This window comes from Heliangelus exortis, chromosome 2 (genome assembly GCF_036169615.1).
Source record: "Heliangelus exortis chromosome 2, bHelExo1.hap1, whole genome shotgun sequence".
In the NCBI taxonomy this organism is placed as follows: Eukaryota; Metazoa; Chordata; class Aves; order Apodiformes; family Trochilidae; genus Heliangelus; species Heliangelus exortis.
This window is the reverse complement of record NC_092423.1, coordinates 116,776,688-116,794,561: the sequence shown is the minus strand read 5'-3', so window position 1 is coordinate 116,794,561 and position 17,874 is coordinate 116,776,688. Positions and strand designations below refer to the sequence as shown.

Sequence of the window (17,874 nt, the reverse complement as noted above, 5' to 3'; positions counted from 1 at the left end):
ATCACAACGATATTCATGTCAAGTAAGACAGAAAAATGTATATTCAGAAAGTTGCTTCTTGTTTAGGCAATTCATGGAGAAGAATCTCAATACTTTTGGTGTGTGTTTAAAGTGGCAGCTGCTGGATTACTGACACGATGCAGAGCATTAGGAAGTCCTGCCAGATCTTCCCAGCACGGTGTTACCTGAGGAGCCCTTTCCACCCTTATGTTTCCTTCTACCATCTACACACCCATTTTAAAAAGTTTAGTGGATTTTTAGTATTTTTCAGTCTGGGTTGTTGTGTGTAAGCCATCTGGAGTGTGACATGTTTATCCTACATTTTGAGCATTTCTAGCTTTAAGAATTTAATTTAGTGTACCTTAAATAAAACATTTAAGACCTGAATGAGAATCCTACAGCCAAGCAGCTCATGATTAGCTAAAGCAAACCAATATCAAAGTCTTCCACTGGTGAAATGGTGAGGTGGGTCTCACTCCCTCTGGATCAAACCTCCCTCTTACTTTCTGCATTCAGTGGTTGCTTGGCCACGTCCCAGCTGTGCACATCCCCTTCTCTGGCTGGCTCCAAGCCCCTGCATTTTAAGTCTGTAATTCCCCTGAGTGCAGTCATTCACCCTGTCATCTGATGTCTAAATATTCGTATTTCAGCTCCAGCAAAGCCAACCCTTACTCTGCTCAGGTCCCACTCTGCTCACTCACACTGGCTGCAACGCTGCTTCTCAGGTGGCTGCTAGTGAGGGAAAATCTGAGACAGATCTCCTGGGGTTCTCATTCTTCATCCTGGTTTTCCTTTATCTCTTCCCAGAGTGAGTGTGGCTGAGCTAACAGAGACCCTTCCAAACGGGACACCTTCCTTCTGATGTAGAATGGAATAATTTTGAAGTATGTTCTTAAGTATCTATGGGCTTTAAATGTCTAAAAGCTTAAATCTTTCAAACCTCTTACATATTTTAAAATAACATAAAATATATAAAATAATATAAATCTAAGTATTAACATTATTCTCTAACACATAGACACACTAGAACAGAGCCCCTCTGATATGTATTTTAGATACATTTTATAAGTAATTATTACTGAGAAAAGCAGATGTCTGCTTCTTGGCAATAGCTGGGAGAATGTAGCATTAAGCTCATGCAAGCTTCCTTTTCCCAACTTGCCTCTGAGAATTTTGTGATTTAAAAGAAAAAACAAACCATGTTTATCTTTATATATTTGGATTTATGACTGTGAATGGAAAAATCTACAGAGGATAATTTTAAAGGGTGATAAGAGACAAATTTTAAACTTTTTTGTTGGCTTAGGGTTGCTAATGTTCATCAAAAGACTTTGTAATTTAAAATGGAATTTTGATTAAGACATTTTTGGAAGCTAATGGATCAACAAATTTGGAAGGAGAGATTAAACTTCTAAATGTCTTATTTTTCCATGTTAAAATAATTCTGACAGCATACTGGAGAGGCACTGATGTGTTCTAGTATTCCTGTATTAAGCAGCAGCTTTAATTTTAGTAATTTAGAAAATAGGTTAAGAATTATTTTGATGCACTGTAGCATAAAGTATTTGACATAAGTGCAGAATATGCTGTGGTGCTGCAGTATGCTAACAACATGGCATTCAGAGCAAAGAAACAAAAAGTAATTGGAAATTTTCAAAATATTTCTTTGAGTTTGGAATGCACACCCACTATGAAACTCTGGGACTTCCCCGTGGAGTGGAAGTTCTGAATTTCAACCTATTTTGACTTCCCTGTGGCTGTGTCTTGCCTTTGATTTCCTCACAAGTTACAGCTGGAATCAGTGGGCCCTGACCAGACATGGTCTGTGTAGGGCTGTGTGTGCACTGTGACTGTTCCACTTGGCCAAGTGACATTTCTGCAGTCTGTACAACCACCCCACCAGCAGACAAACAAACTTGTTAAGTCCTTGTACAGAAATGGGAATGGGAGAAAATTGACAAAATGGAAGGAAATACCATGACAGTTCATGCTGAAGTGTAGCTGTGAAACTAAAGAATAATTTGACGTGGAGGGAGCAAAGTGTACCTGGGGAAACAGCACTGTCTCTGGTGCTTTCTTACCTTAATCACACTGGAAATCTGGCTCTTCTGTCACCCTGGTGTTTCACAGGTTTGAGGAAGGTAAGAAAGGAAAGTAATTTTCAGATGTGTGTGGGAAAGAAGGAACAGCTGCAGCATCTTGTTACAGTTTTAGATTTAACTAGTGGGGTGATACAAGTCAATAATCACTGAATCTCTTTGTGGTTAAAAGGGAGGGGGAATCTTGTGGTGGGAGGACATCTGGCTGGGGCAAAGTGCAAGTAAACCTTTGTATCTCGTTTGGCTTTTTAAAATATATCTAAAGCATCTCTTTGGTAAGTGTTACCAGCCAGGGTGAATTCTCCAAACCCCACTCACAAATCTGTGCTTTCTAACCACACTTTACAGCAAGCTGGATTTGCAGCTGCCAAAAGATGGTAATGGGGATCAGTCCCACCACTTCTCCTCCAACTCTTTACACTCCCTTCTTGTGCTGAGAGAGAGCACAGTGCCTGTACAAAGAAAAGGTAAAAAAAAAAACCAAAAAACCCCAACACATTTGTGTCATTAATTACATTAATTACATTAATTACATTAGAGAAGAGGAGAAAAGCACAGTGCTCATGATCTGCTAATTGAGGGCGGCTATCATTGACCCATAACATCGCTGAGGATCCCACATTCCTAGTTAAAACTCCTTTTGGAGTAGACATTCGTCAGACCAGGAGCAAGTCCCTGGAGTATGGGGGAGCAGATCCCAGGAGTTGTTGGGCTGGACACAGCCAGAATGGAAGAGGAGCCCCAGAAGGACTGGGGCTGGAAGGCAAGTCTCCCCATTCCCCAGGGAATTCAGGTTTGGTTCTCCTGCATCACACAGTGTATATGAGGCTGTTTTCAGTGCAAGTTTAAGGACGTGTTCAAGAACTGCTTCTTTGAGCCCCAGAGGCTGTCTGAAGAGAGTTGTGTCTGTCGAGTGAATCTGTAAGCAGTTTCAGCTGCTGAAAAGTTTTGGAAAGGCTCACTTGTGCGGGAGGCAGACCTGGAAACCTTGGGGCTGAAGAGTGGGCTGGGATGCAAGGCTGGGATGGCTCAGCAGGGCTGCTTGGAGAGGCCTCCAGGAAGCCACAGCATGCACCAGGATGGTCCATGGTGCAGGTGAAGCCAATGATCATGGCCTTGTAGGTAATGTCAGTGTAGCTTTTGTCAAAGCCATTCCCTGATGGAAGAAGGAAAACCCCTAAGGAGGCAGCTAGCGCCAGGCGAAAGTAAATCCTGAGGCACAGTTTGGGGCATAGTAGTTAAATTAATCTCCCTTAAGACAGCCTGACAGCATATCTTGCCATTCGTCCAGCCCCCTCACCCCTGCGGAGGTGGCTCTGCGGGTCCCTGCTACCAGCCCGAGGGCGGGACGGCCGGCGGGGCCTCGGCGATCTGAGGGGCCGGGGCAGGAGCAGGGCTGGGGCGCCTGCTCACGGGCAGCTCCTGATCGTCCCCCTCAGGACTCGGCCCGGAGGGTCTGGCCGGGTCGGGCTCGCCCGCTTCGTGTCACCCCCGGGGGGCAGCGGCCGCTCTCCGGGTGCTGCCGGGGCCGGGGAGCAGCGGGGGCTGCACCAGCCCTGCGGGTCGGGCTGAAGGCAGGTGCCCCGCTCCCTCACCCCTCCGCCTGGCCCTCGCAAGCGTCGTCCCTCCTGCCCCTAAACCATCCCTTCCCGGGACTTCCAATTATCGCTGAAGATTAAGTCCTTAATTTTCTTGGCTGCAAAACCGGTTAACGAATCGCTCAGACTTTGTTTTTCTACTGCGCCCGAGGCTTGATTTATTGTGTCGCTGTTATCGTGCAATCAGGCTTCCTTCAAAATGTTTTTCTGGGCTAATTCTATACCCCTGGTATTTATTATGTCTGTCCCTTCTCATTAACGTTACTAATTTTTAATCGGTCCCCATTCGCTTGTAAATCACCGCTCTGTCCGCCCGGTCGCCCTTCATCCCGTTCGTGTTTCCACGCCGCGTTTGCACCCACGGGAGCTGCCCGGGCACCCACGAAGGGAGTGTCGCCCGGGGGGACGCCCGCCCGCCCGGGGAACCTCCGTGGGCCGGAGAAGCAGCGACGGAGCGGAGCGAAAGGAATTTGCCTTTTAACAAACCATCGCCTGAGCTCCCAGCCCTCGGATTAAATTTCTCTCCTCCAGCAAACCCGTTATTTTATCTCAAGAAAAACAGCGCGGAGAGGGTGAACCGCAGCTCCCGCCCGCGGCGGAGCCCACACGGAGCCGGGGCCGCCCCCGGGGCGCTGCCGGGGCTGGGGAAGAGGGGGAGCGTGAGGCGATGCCGCCCCCCGACAGCTCCGTGATTAATGACCCACCCGCCCGGGAAGGGGCGGTCACTGCCGCCCGGGTTGACGGGGGTGGCGGTGGAAGGGGGGGTGACCCAGCGGCCAGGTGAGACCCAACCCCTCCGCACCCACCGGCCACCCCGGCTTAAAAGCGGCGGGACGGGACCGGACGAGACGGGACGGGAGGCTGTGGGAGGGGGCTGAGCAGGGCAGAGCGGCTCCGGGAGGGAAGGGTAAGTTCATGCCGAGGCCGGGGACCAGGGGAGGCGGCGAGGAGCCGGGTTCACCCGCCCGGAGTGAGGGACGGGGACGGATCTCTGCGAAGCCGGGGGGTTCCGAAGCCCCAGGGGCTGTGGGGCGGGTCAGCACCGGTGCCACAGCACACGGGAGGGCGAGTCCCTGTGCCAGTGCTCCAGGGAAGGTCTTTTCGTTACCGCTTACCGGAGTTGTGCAGAGGGCAAGGTGGCTTTGAAAGCGATGCGAAAATCTGGAGTGGCTGTATTATTTATTTTTTTTTTAAACCGAAACGGCTGCAAACAAATTTTATCTAAGGTTTCCAGCGATTTCTTTACAGTTTCCCTCCTTCGCTCTGGCGTTTTCGATCTTCTCCTTGCCCGTATCGGCAGGTTGCCTTCATCGCTGTTTCAGTCACAGGGAATATAGGACTAAAATGCGGTGTTTCCTTTTGTAAACTAACTGGATTTCAAACCGATTATGTCTTTGTAATGTCATATAAAAACTTGAAAGCGCCTGCCCGCGTTAGAAAGATTGCAATAGAAATGCTTTCAATAAAAATACTTTAAACTTTTCACATCCCGGTTTCCAGGTCTCTCTAAACGCCAGGGAGCAAGTGAGTGTTTGCAAAAATTATTGTTATTACCTTAAAAAACAAACCTTTTGTCTTGTAACATTTTAAATGACTTTCTATGGAGGCTGTTTCTCCAAGGCATCTTATTTGCTTCAGTTTTCAGCTACAGATTTTTGTACTCCCAGGTTTACAGTGAGCGCAGCACCCGGAGCCTGCACCAGTATGGAGAGTCCCATCACCAGCCCTAATGCATAGCAAATGTTAACCTTGACTCGGGAACCACCAAGTTTTGCCTACACACATACACACACCTAGAGCAAATCCCATTTTTCTGGGGCTTTCCTGGGCCGTTGGGTATTGCTACATGGAGTTCATGGGGAAATCTGATCACGAAGAAACAAATTCACAGCAAAACCTCTCTGAAATTTTGCCTTTTTTTCCTACAGGCCCTATGATGAATCTGATGGAGAGGTGAAGCTCCTGAAGCAGAAAATTCTACTTCAAGGAGTGCCCAAGGAAATGAGGTTTTCAGGTACGTGTGTTTCTACATACTGTGTGTCATGTGAAGGAATTCCCAGGGCTAAATCTGATTATAAACCCACACAGCAAAACCAAAACTGTGTGTAAACCACCCTTAATCCTGTGTTTCAATAAATGAGCAGATATTTATTGTAGCCTTGGGTAATTCAGATTTCTCCAGTAAGCAGTGAAGACATCCTGATTTCAGTGGGATTTTGGAGAGATGGCAAATGAGAAATCCTGTTGATAATCATGAAATGATAGAGGGTTTTGCCAGATTCCATGATTTCCCCCCCCCTCCCATCCCACTAAACTGCATCCAGACTTGACTGTTCCTTAACACAAGAAAATATTAAGAAAAAAGCATAGGGAAGCTTTTCTTTTTATTTTAAGTTTAAGGAAATAGCCAATTTAAGGGACATGTTTCATCCCTCACTCAAGACAAGTTAATGTAGACTTAATGTGAATTCTATTCTATTTAGATTATAAATATTACAATAAAAAATAATAATGATTTTTTTCCCTTTAGTTTCCTTTGGTTTAATTCCTGTGGAATTAACTGAATTAAAGGATTGTGAGTTTCCTGTGGTTTTATGCTATCTTGGTAATAAACATAACAATAAAAAAGTAATTATTTTTTAACTTTGGTTTAAAATTACAATGCACAAAGAATATTTCACTAAGAATTTCAGTCTAAACTGTATTACTGTTTAAGAAAACATTACCTGTTAGAATCTTGTGAGCCAGGTTAACAGCAAATTAATCACAACTCCCAAAATAATAATAATATCTTCTAAACACCATCAAATTAGAGAATCGCAAAAATGATTATTCAGAAACTTTTCCACATCTCTGCTTGAAATCTTTTACTTGATTCATTGTCCTATTTTTTTGGCCATTATCAGTCTCAATTACACAGGGAATTCCACGGTCTTCAGTATGTGGCTGAAATGTTTTCCAAGATCAAGGCCTTATTTTTGTAAATTCCAATCTTCAGTCATTTATGTGCTTAATTTTTATACCTTTTTATTTAAAAAAAACAATTAGAAGTTTTAATAACTTGTTCTTACCCATGTTTTCTAGCTGGGCCATCACATCAAAAGCAGCTCCCAAAACCTCACAAAATCTGGGATCTGAAGACACCTCGAAGTGTTGCTTGACTGAGGACACCCAGATCAGGTTTTATTCTACCTACAATGTGCTGCACTTTGGGGAATATTGGTTGAATTGTATTGTACTGTGGAATTGAATGAACTAAAGGACTGTGAGTTTTCTGACAGGCAGAGCTGACTGGCTGTTTTGTCTTTTCCAAAGGCTGGGAAAAGACCTTGCAGTCACGATTTTCAGCTTTGCTAAAAAGTAGCTTTTTGATGCTGTTTAAAAGGATTGTTTTGTTCCCTCCGTCCCTCCCCAGCTTCCAACCATCCAAATCCAATTTACAAGATACCTTTAATGTCTGAAAACATAGAAGCTTCATGATAAGCACAGAAATTCCTGAGTAGCATTAAGTGTGGGAGGACAGGAGAAGTCATTTCCTGGTCCTCTAAAATTGTGGAACAAAGTTTTGCCCTTCAAAACTTGGGTACTGTGCTCTGTGGCTCCATTTGCTGCTGCATCTTAAAATAGTATTTTCCTTTCTGTAATCCATGGAGCACTGACCACCTGAAAGACCATTGCTAAAATGTTGGCAAGTATATAGAAAATATACTTACAGTCCTATATCCCAAATTATAGAAATAATGTGTTGCTGTTTTTTTTTTTTTTTTTTTTTTTTTTTTTTAATTGCATTTAGACTAATTTTTGGTTGGTTGTAAATGGAAACCACTGTTACAGTGGTGCTCAGCTTTCTCAGAACAGGGTGATCGTTGGGCTACAAGTGATTGGAAGACAGTGCTCTGTGTAATACCAACAAAAACAAAACAACCAGACAAACAAAACACAAAAGATAGCCCGGAAAAAAAAAAATCAACTTTTGCTAAGAATTTAAATTCTGTTTGTATATGTGATATTAAATTTACAAGCAGGGAGCAGAAAAGCAGCTTACACAGCAGCATCCTGGCACGGGCAGGCTTGGCACTTTTTGATAATCTTTGTTTTTAGAAAGCATCACAGCGATGCGGCTGGCTTCAGGGATGCTCTTGTTGCTTTGCAGAACCCTCCTTGCCGGGGAAGTCACCGATGGACTGTGGACACTCGGCTGAGAGCAGCGAGGAGACCTCGGGCACCGAGCCTGATCCCTTGCTGCCTTCTGCTGCTGGCAGCAATCCCTGCCTGCCCTCATCCTCTGTGCCCCGGGCTGGGGCACCCCCGGGCAGACCCGCTGCTGCCAACGCTGCTCGGGAGCGCAGCCGGGTTCAGACCCTGCGCCACGCATTCCTACAGCTCCAGAAGACCCTCCCCTCCGTGCCACCCGACACCAAGCTCTCCAAGCTGGATGTGCTCCTCCTGGCCACCACCTACATCGCCCACCTCACCCGAAGCCTTCAGGATGAGGAAGAGTCACCGGGAGAGGGCTTGGGCACCCTCCGAGGGGATGGATACCTGCATCCTGTCAAGGTAGGAAAGGAGAGGAGAGGAGAGGAGAGGAGAGGAGAGGACAGGACAGGACAGGACAGGACAGGACAGGACAGGACAGGACAGAGGAGAATGGAGAGGGAGAGGAGAGAGAGAGGAGGGGGAGAGGAGAGGAGAGGAAGAGGAGAGGAGAGGAGAGGAGAGAAAGAGGAGAGGAGAGGAGAGAAAGAGGAGAGGAGAGGAGAGAAAGAGGAGAGGAGAGGAGAGAAAGAGGAGAGGAGAGGAGAGAAAGAGGAGAGGAGAGGAGAGAAAGAGGAGAGGAGAGAAAGAGGAGAGGAGAGGAGAGAAAGAGGAGAGGAGAGGAGAGAAAGAGGAGAGGAGAGGAGAGGAGAGAAAGAGGAGAGGAGAGGAGAGAAAGAGGAGAGGAGAGGAGAGGAGAGAAAGAGGAGAGGAGAGGAGAGAAAGAGGAGAGGAAGAGGAGAGGAAGAGGAGAGGAAGAGGAGAGGAGAGGAAGAGGAGAGGAGAGGAGAGGAAGAGGAGAGGAGAGGAGAGGAAGAGGAGAGGAGAGGAGAGAAAGAGGAGAGGAGAGGAGAGAAAGAGGAGAGGAGAGGAGAGGAGAGAAAGAGGAGAGGAGAGGAGAGAAAGAGGAGAGGAGAGGAGAGAAAGAGGAGAGGAGAGGAGAGAAAGAGGAGAGGAGAGGAGAGGAAGAGGAGAGGAAGAGGAGAGGAAGAGGAGAGGAGAGGGAGAGGAGAGGAAGAGGAGAGGAGAGGAGAGGAGAGGAGAGGAGAGGAGAGGAGAGGAGAGGAGAGGAAGAGGAGAGGAAGAGGAGAGGAAGAGGAGAGGAGAGGAGAGGAGAGGAGAGGAGAGGAGAGGAGAGGAGAGGAGAGGAGAGGAAGAGGAGAGGAGAGGAGAGGAGAGGAGAGGAGAGGAGAGGAGAGGAGAGGAGAGGAGAGGAGAGGAAGAGGAGAGGAAGAGGAGAGGAAGAGGAGAGGAGAGGAGAGGAGAGGAGAGGAGAGGAGAGGAGAGGAGAGGAGAGGAGAGGAGAGGAGAGGAGAGGAGAAGCTGCCACCTCCCCTTGGGGAAGAAGGAAATCAGTGTTAAAGATAGCTGGGTGGAACTAAAGATTTCGAACTTATTTACCTTGCTATAGAGTTAACAGGTGAAAAGACTGCTTAGACTGACTGTTGCTTCTAAGTGCTAGAGGCCTGACAGAAATATCCCAGAGCTTTTCCCCTCAGCTTCAGGGGGGACAAAATATACTTTGCACAAAAATATACCAAGTATTGCACAGGTTCACACCTACTGTGATGTGGTCCCTTGGAAGTGAAGGCAGAGGACAGAACCAGAGGAGTCCCAGCACCTTCTCGGTCCCCATCTAGAAACCTCTGTTATCTCTCCCCAAACCCATCTTAGCTTGCTGTAGGGCATGTATGGGGATGAGGTGATGCCCATCCAACAGTGGTGACCTTAGCCACATCTGGTTCTGCTTTGGTTCTCCTCCTGAGGCAGCCAAGATATGGAAGGTGATGTTAATTACTGGCCACCTGTTAATTCTTTCATAGAAAAGTGCTTTTCTGATGCATTTACTTTGTCTAGTTTGTGTATGTTGTTGTTGCTCTTCCCTTCACCGGTTCCCTTCCGTTCTTCACCTTCTCCATTTTTAAAAAAAAAAAAAAGAAAAAAAAAAAAGGAATTCATGTTTGTCCAGGAGGGATGTAGAAGGGAAACTGCTCTTGGAGAGAACCTGGGGCTGGAAACTGGTCTCACATGCATTGCTCACTGACTGATGGGACTCCTAAATACCACGGGGTATTTTCTTTGGCTCTGGTCTCAGGGAGTGAGTTAGAACACTGGGGTGTTATTTTTCTCTCTCTCTCCCTCTCTCTTTTTTTTTTTTTTTTTTTTTTTTTTAAGTCTGCTGAATTCAGAATGATTTAATTAGGATTAATTTGTGAAGTAATTTCTGATTCCTATAATGTGACTTGTTCACAGAAAGTTTCTTGTTCACAATGTTGGTTGCTGTAAAAAGTGTGATGTTAACATAGGCTTCTGGGGCCATTTAAATTATTACCATGCTTATTAAGAAAGTAAAAACTTTACATCAACTAGAAGATGGCTATAATTTAAGAAAAAAAATATTGTGATGTGTTTCAAAATTAATTTAAAGTAGCTCCTGTTAGTTCCCTTGGTCAGAGTGAAAGGTCTCTTATGGTACTTTTTACTAGCTGCCAACTATTACTGGCAGAAAAATACTTTTAAACAGTTATTACAGCAGTTAAATGATCCAGATGCACATTTTCTGGGCTACTGGAATACAGCAATACTGGATCATCTAGCTTTTTTTTGTAATATTTTTTTTTACGTGCCGTTTACCCCTATTTAGTTTTGTATAGATTCTATGAGTCTTTCTCCTATTTCTGGTAGTAAATTAAATATTTAGTTGGCACTAGAACAAAAGTGTCACAATCCAACAACAGTACACGTTTCATAAAATTCCCCATAGTGCAGGATATGAGACAACCAGTACAGATAAGGACAGTAATTACACTCATATATCAAGCACAGTAAATGCAAATAGTGAGGGAAGTAAAATAACCAAGTACAGTTTTGTGTACACTAAACAAAAAATGTGGCTTGTGCCTTTAAACTCACATGTCTGGTGATGAATTCATAACATCACTCTTGAAATAATACTGAATGAGATCATACGATCTTCCCAAGTAAGAATATGATGCTTCTTCATGTCTTTAAATAGAAGAGCTAAGATTTAATGGCAGTATTAAGCCCCTGAAGTTTTTAGAGCTCTCTTTCATTACCCATGGGAAGTGTCAATACTTGCAGGGCCCTGTGCAGTAACTTGCTCACGTTAAGAAACTCAAGCTCTGAGAACAGATATTTATCACCAACATAACTACCCATTCACTAAAAGATAAATTGTCTCATCTCAAATCACAGGAGCTGACGAAGATCAAGGAGTCAGTGCTGAAGACAGCCAAGGAGCAATTCCCTAAATTCCCTTTAATGCAGTCCTCAGCAGCCCCCGTGCTGTGGTTGGGGTTTTGGGGGACCGGGCAGCAGGGATGGGGACACACACAGGGCTGCAGCTTCTGCAGGCCTTGGCTGGTGTATCCCTACAGTACCCCTAGCACTGAAAGGAGGAAGGCTTTGTTTTAGTTACAAACAGAACATCTAGTACAGAAATTCTGGTATGATGATGTGTCAGCATGACTTAGTCCTGTCTGCTGGGACCAGGGGGTTTAGGAGCTGCACCTCATGATTAATTACCAAGCACTCAGACTGAGGTTCCCTTATCCAGCTCCTAAAAAATGCCCAAACAGGAACTTTCTGGTGATGGGAAGGGCTTCCTATGGTCTTGTGTTACACATCAACGTGTAAAGCTGTGCTGGGACCTGCATTCAGGCTGTGCAGTCCCTGGGTGTCTCAGCACTCTGCTTGTTTCCTCTCTTGCAGAAGTGGCCAATGCGTTCCAGGTTATACATTGGAGCTTCAGGACAGTTTCTGACTCACTCAGCACAGGCAGACGGTGCAAGCCAAGGAGAAACATCAACAGCTTCACAAATCTAAACTCCCCTCTCACTTCTAAAAATTGTTATTTATTACACCTTATATATATTTAAGTTAAATAATATCTCCCCACCAAGTGTAATTCTTGAAATGCTGCTTGTAGAGGAGAAGGATTGGATTCTTAAGTGTAATTAATACCTCATTAATTTAATGTGATGCATGATTGGTTTCTATCATAGAGGACATTTTTGGGGTCTGAATGGGGGGGATGAGGAGAAGGGGATTGCAGTCCCACAGCAGCAGAGCTGCTGGCAGAATAGGCAACCTCATCCCACTGGGACAAGCAGTGAACAGGAATGCTGTGGGGAGCAGGAGTCTGCAGTGCTGGCACAACACAGAGCAGCACAGGCCCGGGGGAGAAGCAAAGAGCACGACTGAAAATAGCAATTGAGATCCCACACGTACTCTCTTCAACCCGTGCAGCCAATGGCAGAAACCCCCTGATAACAGATGGGGGTGTCATCCCTTGGGTGACCTTAAATACATGTAGTTATTCCTGAAAATATGGATGCATGTTCACCTCAAGTAAAAATGTGCTGAAATCTATCCCTATGCACAGTGCCACGTAGCACAGGCACAGCTGGCTCCTTATGTTGTGTTGCTTTATTGATCCATTACCACTGTGTTGCATGTTAAGGGGTTTAGAGTGTGTTTGTTACCCCAGTACAATCACTTGACTGCTTGAGATACCAAAGTTCTTGCTTGGAGCCCAAAGAGTTGGCTTGTTCACAGCATGTTTTTCACTTAAACATCTTCTATATTTAGGCAAGAGAAGCTGAAAAGAAACGCACAAGCACCATCTGATGTATTTGTTCTGTAAAACATAGCACTTCACATATAGTCTGTTGTTGCTGAGGTAAACATTTTATTAAATATGATTCAGTGGACTTTGTGTATTTATTGAGTTGCAAAATCTGTGTGTCTCATTGTAGGGGACTGGTACCTGCCAACAACATTCTGCATTTCTAGTGACCTCTTTCTCAAAACTTCTTTACAGTTGACATTTTAAAATTACATTTGGCATAAAAGGGAAACACAAATACTATAAAGAACTTTTATTAAAAAAAAAATCATTGCTTTCACTTCTGAATCAAACTTGCAGAGAAGCTGAGGATATCTTTGTAAATTGATTATCTAGTATCACAGAAAAATAGGCCTCTAGTATAAGGATAGAAAAATCAGCAAATACTGCAGGAAGAGTTGGACAAGCCATCTAAAATATGAGAGCTGTAAAGCCTGGTGAAATCTGGAACCCCCCTTTGCCCCTGCAGTATTCTGAGCTTTTAACAAGGTTATTCTTTTAAACATTAAAATGCTTTAAATATTTTAAATACACATATAAAAATATTTAAACTATTTTAGGCATATATTTCCTACAGTTCTAAGTGGTTTATTATGAGAATTACATAGAGCACCACTAACCACACAAACTATTGTATATTATGAAAAAAACTTGTACAAAAGGGAAATTTTGCATAGGCAAGTATCTGCTCTGATGAGAATAAGGGTGACTTTGTGAAGAACTGTACTAATTTTCTGTGGTAATAAAAAGTGGGTTTATTAAAATTGTAACAGGCACCTGTATTTGGAGTTATTAATTGGGAGATACAAAGGGCTTTCAAAGGTGACAGTGGTCAAGTAAAAATCTAAGAGTTACAGAGCGACAGAAAAGTGAGGTTTTCCAGGAGTATTTTCTGCATAAGGTGAGGGTGTAAGACACAGCTCACACTTCAGACTGATAAAATGCCAAGTAGCAACAGAGATGCACAAAGAATTCAGACAAGTTTTGTACATAAATGAGATCTAAATGAAATGGCCTCAGGTGAGGGGAAAAAAGGGCAAGAAAAATCTCAGCCAGAAGTCAAGTGTCAAACCTTGAGTCTGATAAAAAATCAACCAACCAAACAAAAAGCACATGAAACATCATTCGAAATCATGTGGTAAAAATATGAAATAGGGTGATGTTTTTACATCAATATAATTGAAAGATTATGATTTTTAATTCACAAAGTGTGAAAAATGGATAGGAACAAGGGTTAAAACCATGGTAACTTATGAATATATGGGCTGGAGAAAACTCCTCTACTCAAGATTTCTACTGCCACAGAAGCAGACTCTTTGCAGTGGTCAGAGGACAGGCAGTGAAATGGAGCAGTGACCACCACAAATGCTTTGTACCTATAGCTGTGTAATGATGGACACGTGCACCACAACACAAAGAACTCAGGCAGCATTTTATGCCCATATTGAAGGCCAGAGAGAACATTCAGAACTGCCACAGCAGTTTTTTTACTTGAGATAAATTCCCCGTATTTATGCCTTTTTTTTAATAAATATTTTTTATTTATTTATGAGATGCATTTTATGCCTTTTCTTCCAGATCCAAGACACCAGCTTAGGCAACCTATTTCCTTTGACCTGTGGAAGAGGTCACCTTCCAGAAATTTACACCCAGATTAAAACAGATGCCCTGAACCTGTTTACTTCAAACCTGACCTTTGGGTTGACTGTTAACATTTATTAGAAAAAATTTGATCCCTGAAATAGAACCGTTCAGCATTTGGCACTGGAACTACACATGCTTTTAGGAATAAAATTGTATAGTGCTCAGACATTTTTATCTGCAGGACACATTTTTCACGGAGTCACTTAAAGACCTTGGCAAACCCCACTTTTCCTTCAGAGGGATGGGACCAGTAAAACTCCACACAGCCATATACAGTTAACCTGCATAATGCGAGACCTTCTGCATACAGATGCTTTTTTCTGTAAATACGATACTGTGCCCTCTAGTAGTGTATATTTCGGGTTTTTTTTACCTCTCCTTTTTCCCGCAGAGTCCATTGGGACAAAGTATTCATCGTGCTTGTGTAAACTAAAAGAAAAATGACAACACCAAAACGACGATTTTTTTGTGGCTTTGGCTGACTATTCAGTGCGAATGAAAGCATTTTAAGGGTGAAAACGCTGCGTTTATTAAGAATACTGCTGCATGCAAGACACACCATACAGACCACGGAGGAGCTCCCCCCTCAGGCAGGCCGTTTGCTTCCTTAACCCACCTGGGGCGAACTCCTCTATCTCCTCAGTGAAGCCACGACCCCAGGACTAGTTCTCCACAGCAGATCCTCCCCCAGTTCGCCGCCGGCCCCTCACAGCCCCCCCCCAGTACCGGAGGCGGTTGCGGGAGGCGGACCCGGTGCCGCTCGGTCCCGCCACCGCTACCAGGGGCCGCACCTCACGCAGCACCCACCCTTACCCGCTCCTAACAGCCGCTCCGGGTTCTCCCGCCCAACCTGCAGCTGTTCCAGGATTTCCGGACTAAGGGGACCTAAGGCGATCACCTCACCGCTGTCGCGGCCACCCCCGCGCATGTACACGCAGCCGCGTCCCGGGGTCCCGGGAGGCCCCGCCCGGCCGGAAAGCGCCGCGCTCCCTCCCCGCCCCTGCCGCGCAGTCTATTTAAGGGGATCCCGCGGGTGGTGCGTTCTTTTCGCCGGGCCTCTTGAGGGGTGGTGGTGTTGGGTCGGGCGGCACCAAATGGGCCTCGCACGGTGCCGAGGGCGAGGGGAGTTTGTAGGAGTGGGATCCTGGCGGCAGCCGCGCTGTGAGCGCCGTTGTGGGGCGTCCCGGGATGGGGGGGGGGGGCCGGGCCCATCGCCCTCCGCAGCGGCTGCCGGCGGGGCCCGCTCGCCATGTGCGTGGTGCCGGGGTACGGGCGGTTCGGTGCGTGCCTCAGCCGCCGGTATGGGAGCGGTGGTTTGGACTGCCGGGGCGGCCATAGGGGCTGGCTGGGGTCTGGGGGGCCGACTGGACCGGCCGAACCACCCGAGCTGTGGCTGGAGCCGCCTTGGCGCGGTGCACGTGGTCGCCTTAAGAGATTTCCAGGTTTGTCTTTTTGGAGGAAATACTAAAATTTTCTGCTATTTAATGTAAGAAATCCAATTCGGGAAACAACGAATGTAATCTCCAGAAGGGGTGGATCGCTTTAAACTGCATCAGCCATCACTTGAAGGACAAGCGGTCGTCGTGCTGTTGTAGCTCTGTTGTTTTGTTTGCCAGGTGTGGTGGGATTGCGTTGGATTAGGGCAGATGCTGGGGGTGACCAGCTCAAGCTGACACTCATTAGCCATGCAGGATTTCCAGGAACCTGAGAATGCCTTGTGAGCCTAAGATGGACCTAATGGGTATGGGCCGTTCCACTGGAAAGCTGAGGGGGTTACTTATCTCCTGGTTCATCAGGTCTTTAAAGGAGTGACAGATTGGCAATCCAGAGAGATTTAGGTTTGCTGATAAATCAGTTCCATTGGCAAATGCATGTCCTAGTTCTGAAGATAAATTACCGTTGCTTTCCCTTTGGGGAATTTGGCAAGTCTTGTATAGTGACCCTGACCCTGCCCTTCTTCACTTGTAGGTACAGATCCCAAAGGGTGGGTTCTGGCAGGGACAGGACCTGAGAGGGTCTCTGCAGTAAAGTTCTGCAGAGACCGCAGCACCAGTGCTGACCTTAACTGGCAGAAAAATACCCATGCAGTCCCCAGTGTGTGCAGCCAGGGTTAAAGGCTGTACCTTTCCAAGGGTATTCCTCACCCCAGCTAGAAGCAGCATAATATTAATGTCATACTGGAGCTTGCTTTAGATAAAAGTTGTGTCTGTTTAAACCACGATCTTGGCTGATTCTTGCTCTACTTTTCTTAACAGGTAATGATAAAGCCAGCAGTAAGGTTGCACAGAAGGTTGGTATTTCTTTGAGCTTTATTTTCCTGAGGAAATGTTGATGCCGTCTCAGAGGTGGAGTTCTCTGAATTGGGCATATTTTATCTCTTCATAACTTAAGGCACCAAGTGAAGAGATGAGTTGAGTGGCTTTGAGAATCTTCGATCTGGACTCTGCCGTGCTGCTGCTACCTTGCAAGCAGAAGGGTGTGATGTGAATTCTGGAGCCACAGAGGTAATTATTTTTTATTGTACTTCAAAAAGTACTCCTGAAACCTGGTTTAGACTTTTGAAGCTGTCTTATGGCTTATAAATTCTCATACAAAGGAACAAGGAGGAAATTATTTTTAAGGTGTAGTGTTAAGAGGTTGGACCTCTAACAAAAGATACTGTGACAGTTATAAAACCTTTTAAGACTTGCTGCCCAGAACAAAGCAGAAAATCCAAAAATCCTGGAGGAATCAGGTGAGAGGTGTGTAATAGTATCAAAGCATCTAGTTTTTAACGGGGAAGAGAAACAAGACTTCTGCTTTGAGGAATTAACCTATGCTATGTGGAAGTGAGAGACTAAAATGAAGAACAGTGTGTTAAAATCATCATCCCTGCTGGCACTGTACTGTCCCAGTCTCTTGGAATGTATTCCAAAGAGAACAGTGACAAGGGCAGTGAACTTTTCCTCTAGAAAGACACTTTATATGGTTTGAGTGTAACAATGGGGAGGGGGGGCCCTACATTTTTTAATCCAAAGAGTGCTTTTTCTTTTGTTCCTAGCTATAACGAATCCATTCTGTGTTTAACAGCTAAAAACAACATTGTACTTTGTTATGTATTAGAACCTTGGAAAAAATTCCACCAGTCCTACCCCAGGCAGGAAACTACTTGCTGGCATAATGATGATGACTCTTTGCCGTTTACCCAACTGAACTTTGTGATGAGCAATATTGTATCTGATGTGCCAGCTAATTAGTAAGATTTTTTTCCTGTTTGATGTGCTACCATCACTTCTGATTTTATTTATTCTTTCAAAGATGCTGTGACATCTCGTGATGAGCCTCGTGACTGCACATAGAGCCAACCTGTATGTGCCAGCAGCTTCTGGAAATATGGGTGTTTCAGAAGGCAAGTTGCTTTTTTGCTGCAAAACTACAGTACTGGGGCTCCAGAAAGCTGCCCTGGCAGCTGGGGAAAGCCTGAGCTGGCCAGGTTTGCTGATGCATGGAGCTGTGCTGCCTTAAGTCAACTGGAGGTGTGGCCTCTGTTAGTCAAGGACACTTTCTTACTACTGACTGACTTTCCTGTGCTTTACTTGTGGTATTTCTACTCTCTTCAGTTTTTGCTTTTAAAACTTCACAGGAGAAGCTG

General features: G+C 45.3%; 1 protein-coding gene and 1 non-coding gene across 3 annotated transcripts; both read left to right on the top strand.

Moving 5' to 3' along the window:
* Nucleotides 1-4,451: 4,451 nt before the first annotated feature.
* On the top strand, nt 4,452-13,369 carry TCF24 (transcription factor 24). 2 transcript variants are annotated; one of them, XM_071737709.1, is made up of 6 exons: nt 4,452-4,604; nt 5,626-5,711; nt 6,228-6,272; nt 6,782-6,877; nt 7,851-8,254; nt 11,684-13,369. In XM_071737709.1, the coding sequence occupies exons 5-6, from the start codon at nt 7,877-7,879 to the stop codon at nt 11,795-11,797; spliced, it is 492 nt and encodes a 163-aa protein (XP_071593810.1). In that variant the 5' UTR covers nt 4,452-4,604; nt 5,626-5,711; nt 6,228-6,272; nt 6,782-6,877; nt 7,851-7,876; the 3' UTR covers nt 11,798-13,369. The 2 variants fall into 2 exon arrangements, with proteins under 2 accessions (XP_071593810.1, XP_071593809.1); XM_071737708.1 differs by lacking the exon at nt 6,228-6,272.
* Nucleotides 13,370-17,393: 4,024 nt separating this feature from the next.
* LOC139793816 (small nucleolar RNA SNORD87) lies at nt 17,394-17,472 on the top strand. Its single transcript, XR_011724813.1, has one exon. It is a non-coding gene; the product is annotated as a small nucleolar RNA SNORD87 (small nucleolar RNA).
* Nucleotides 17,473-17,874: the final 402 nt, after the last annotated feature.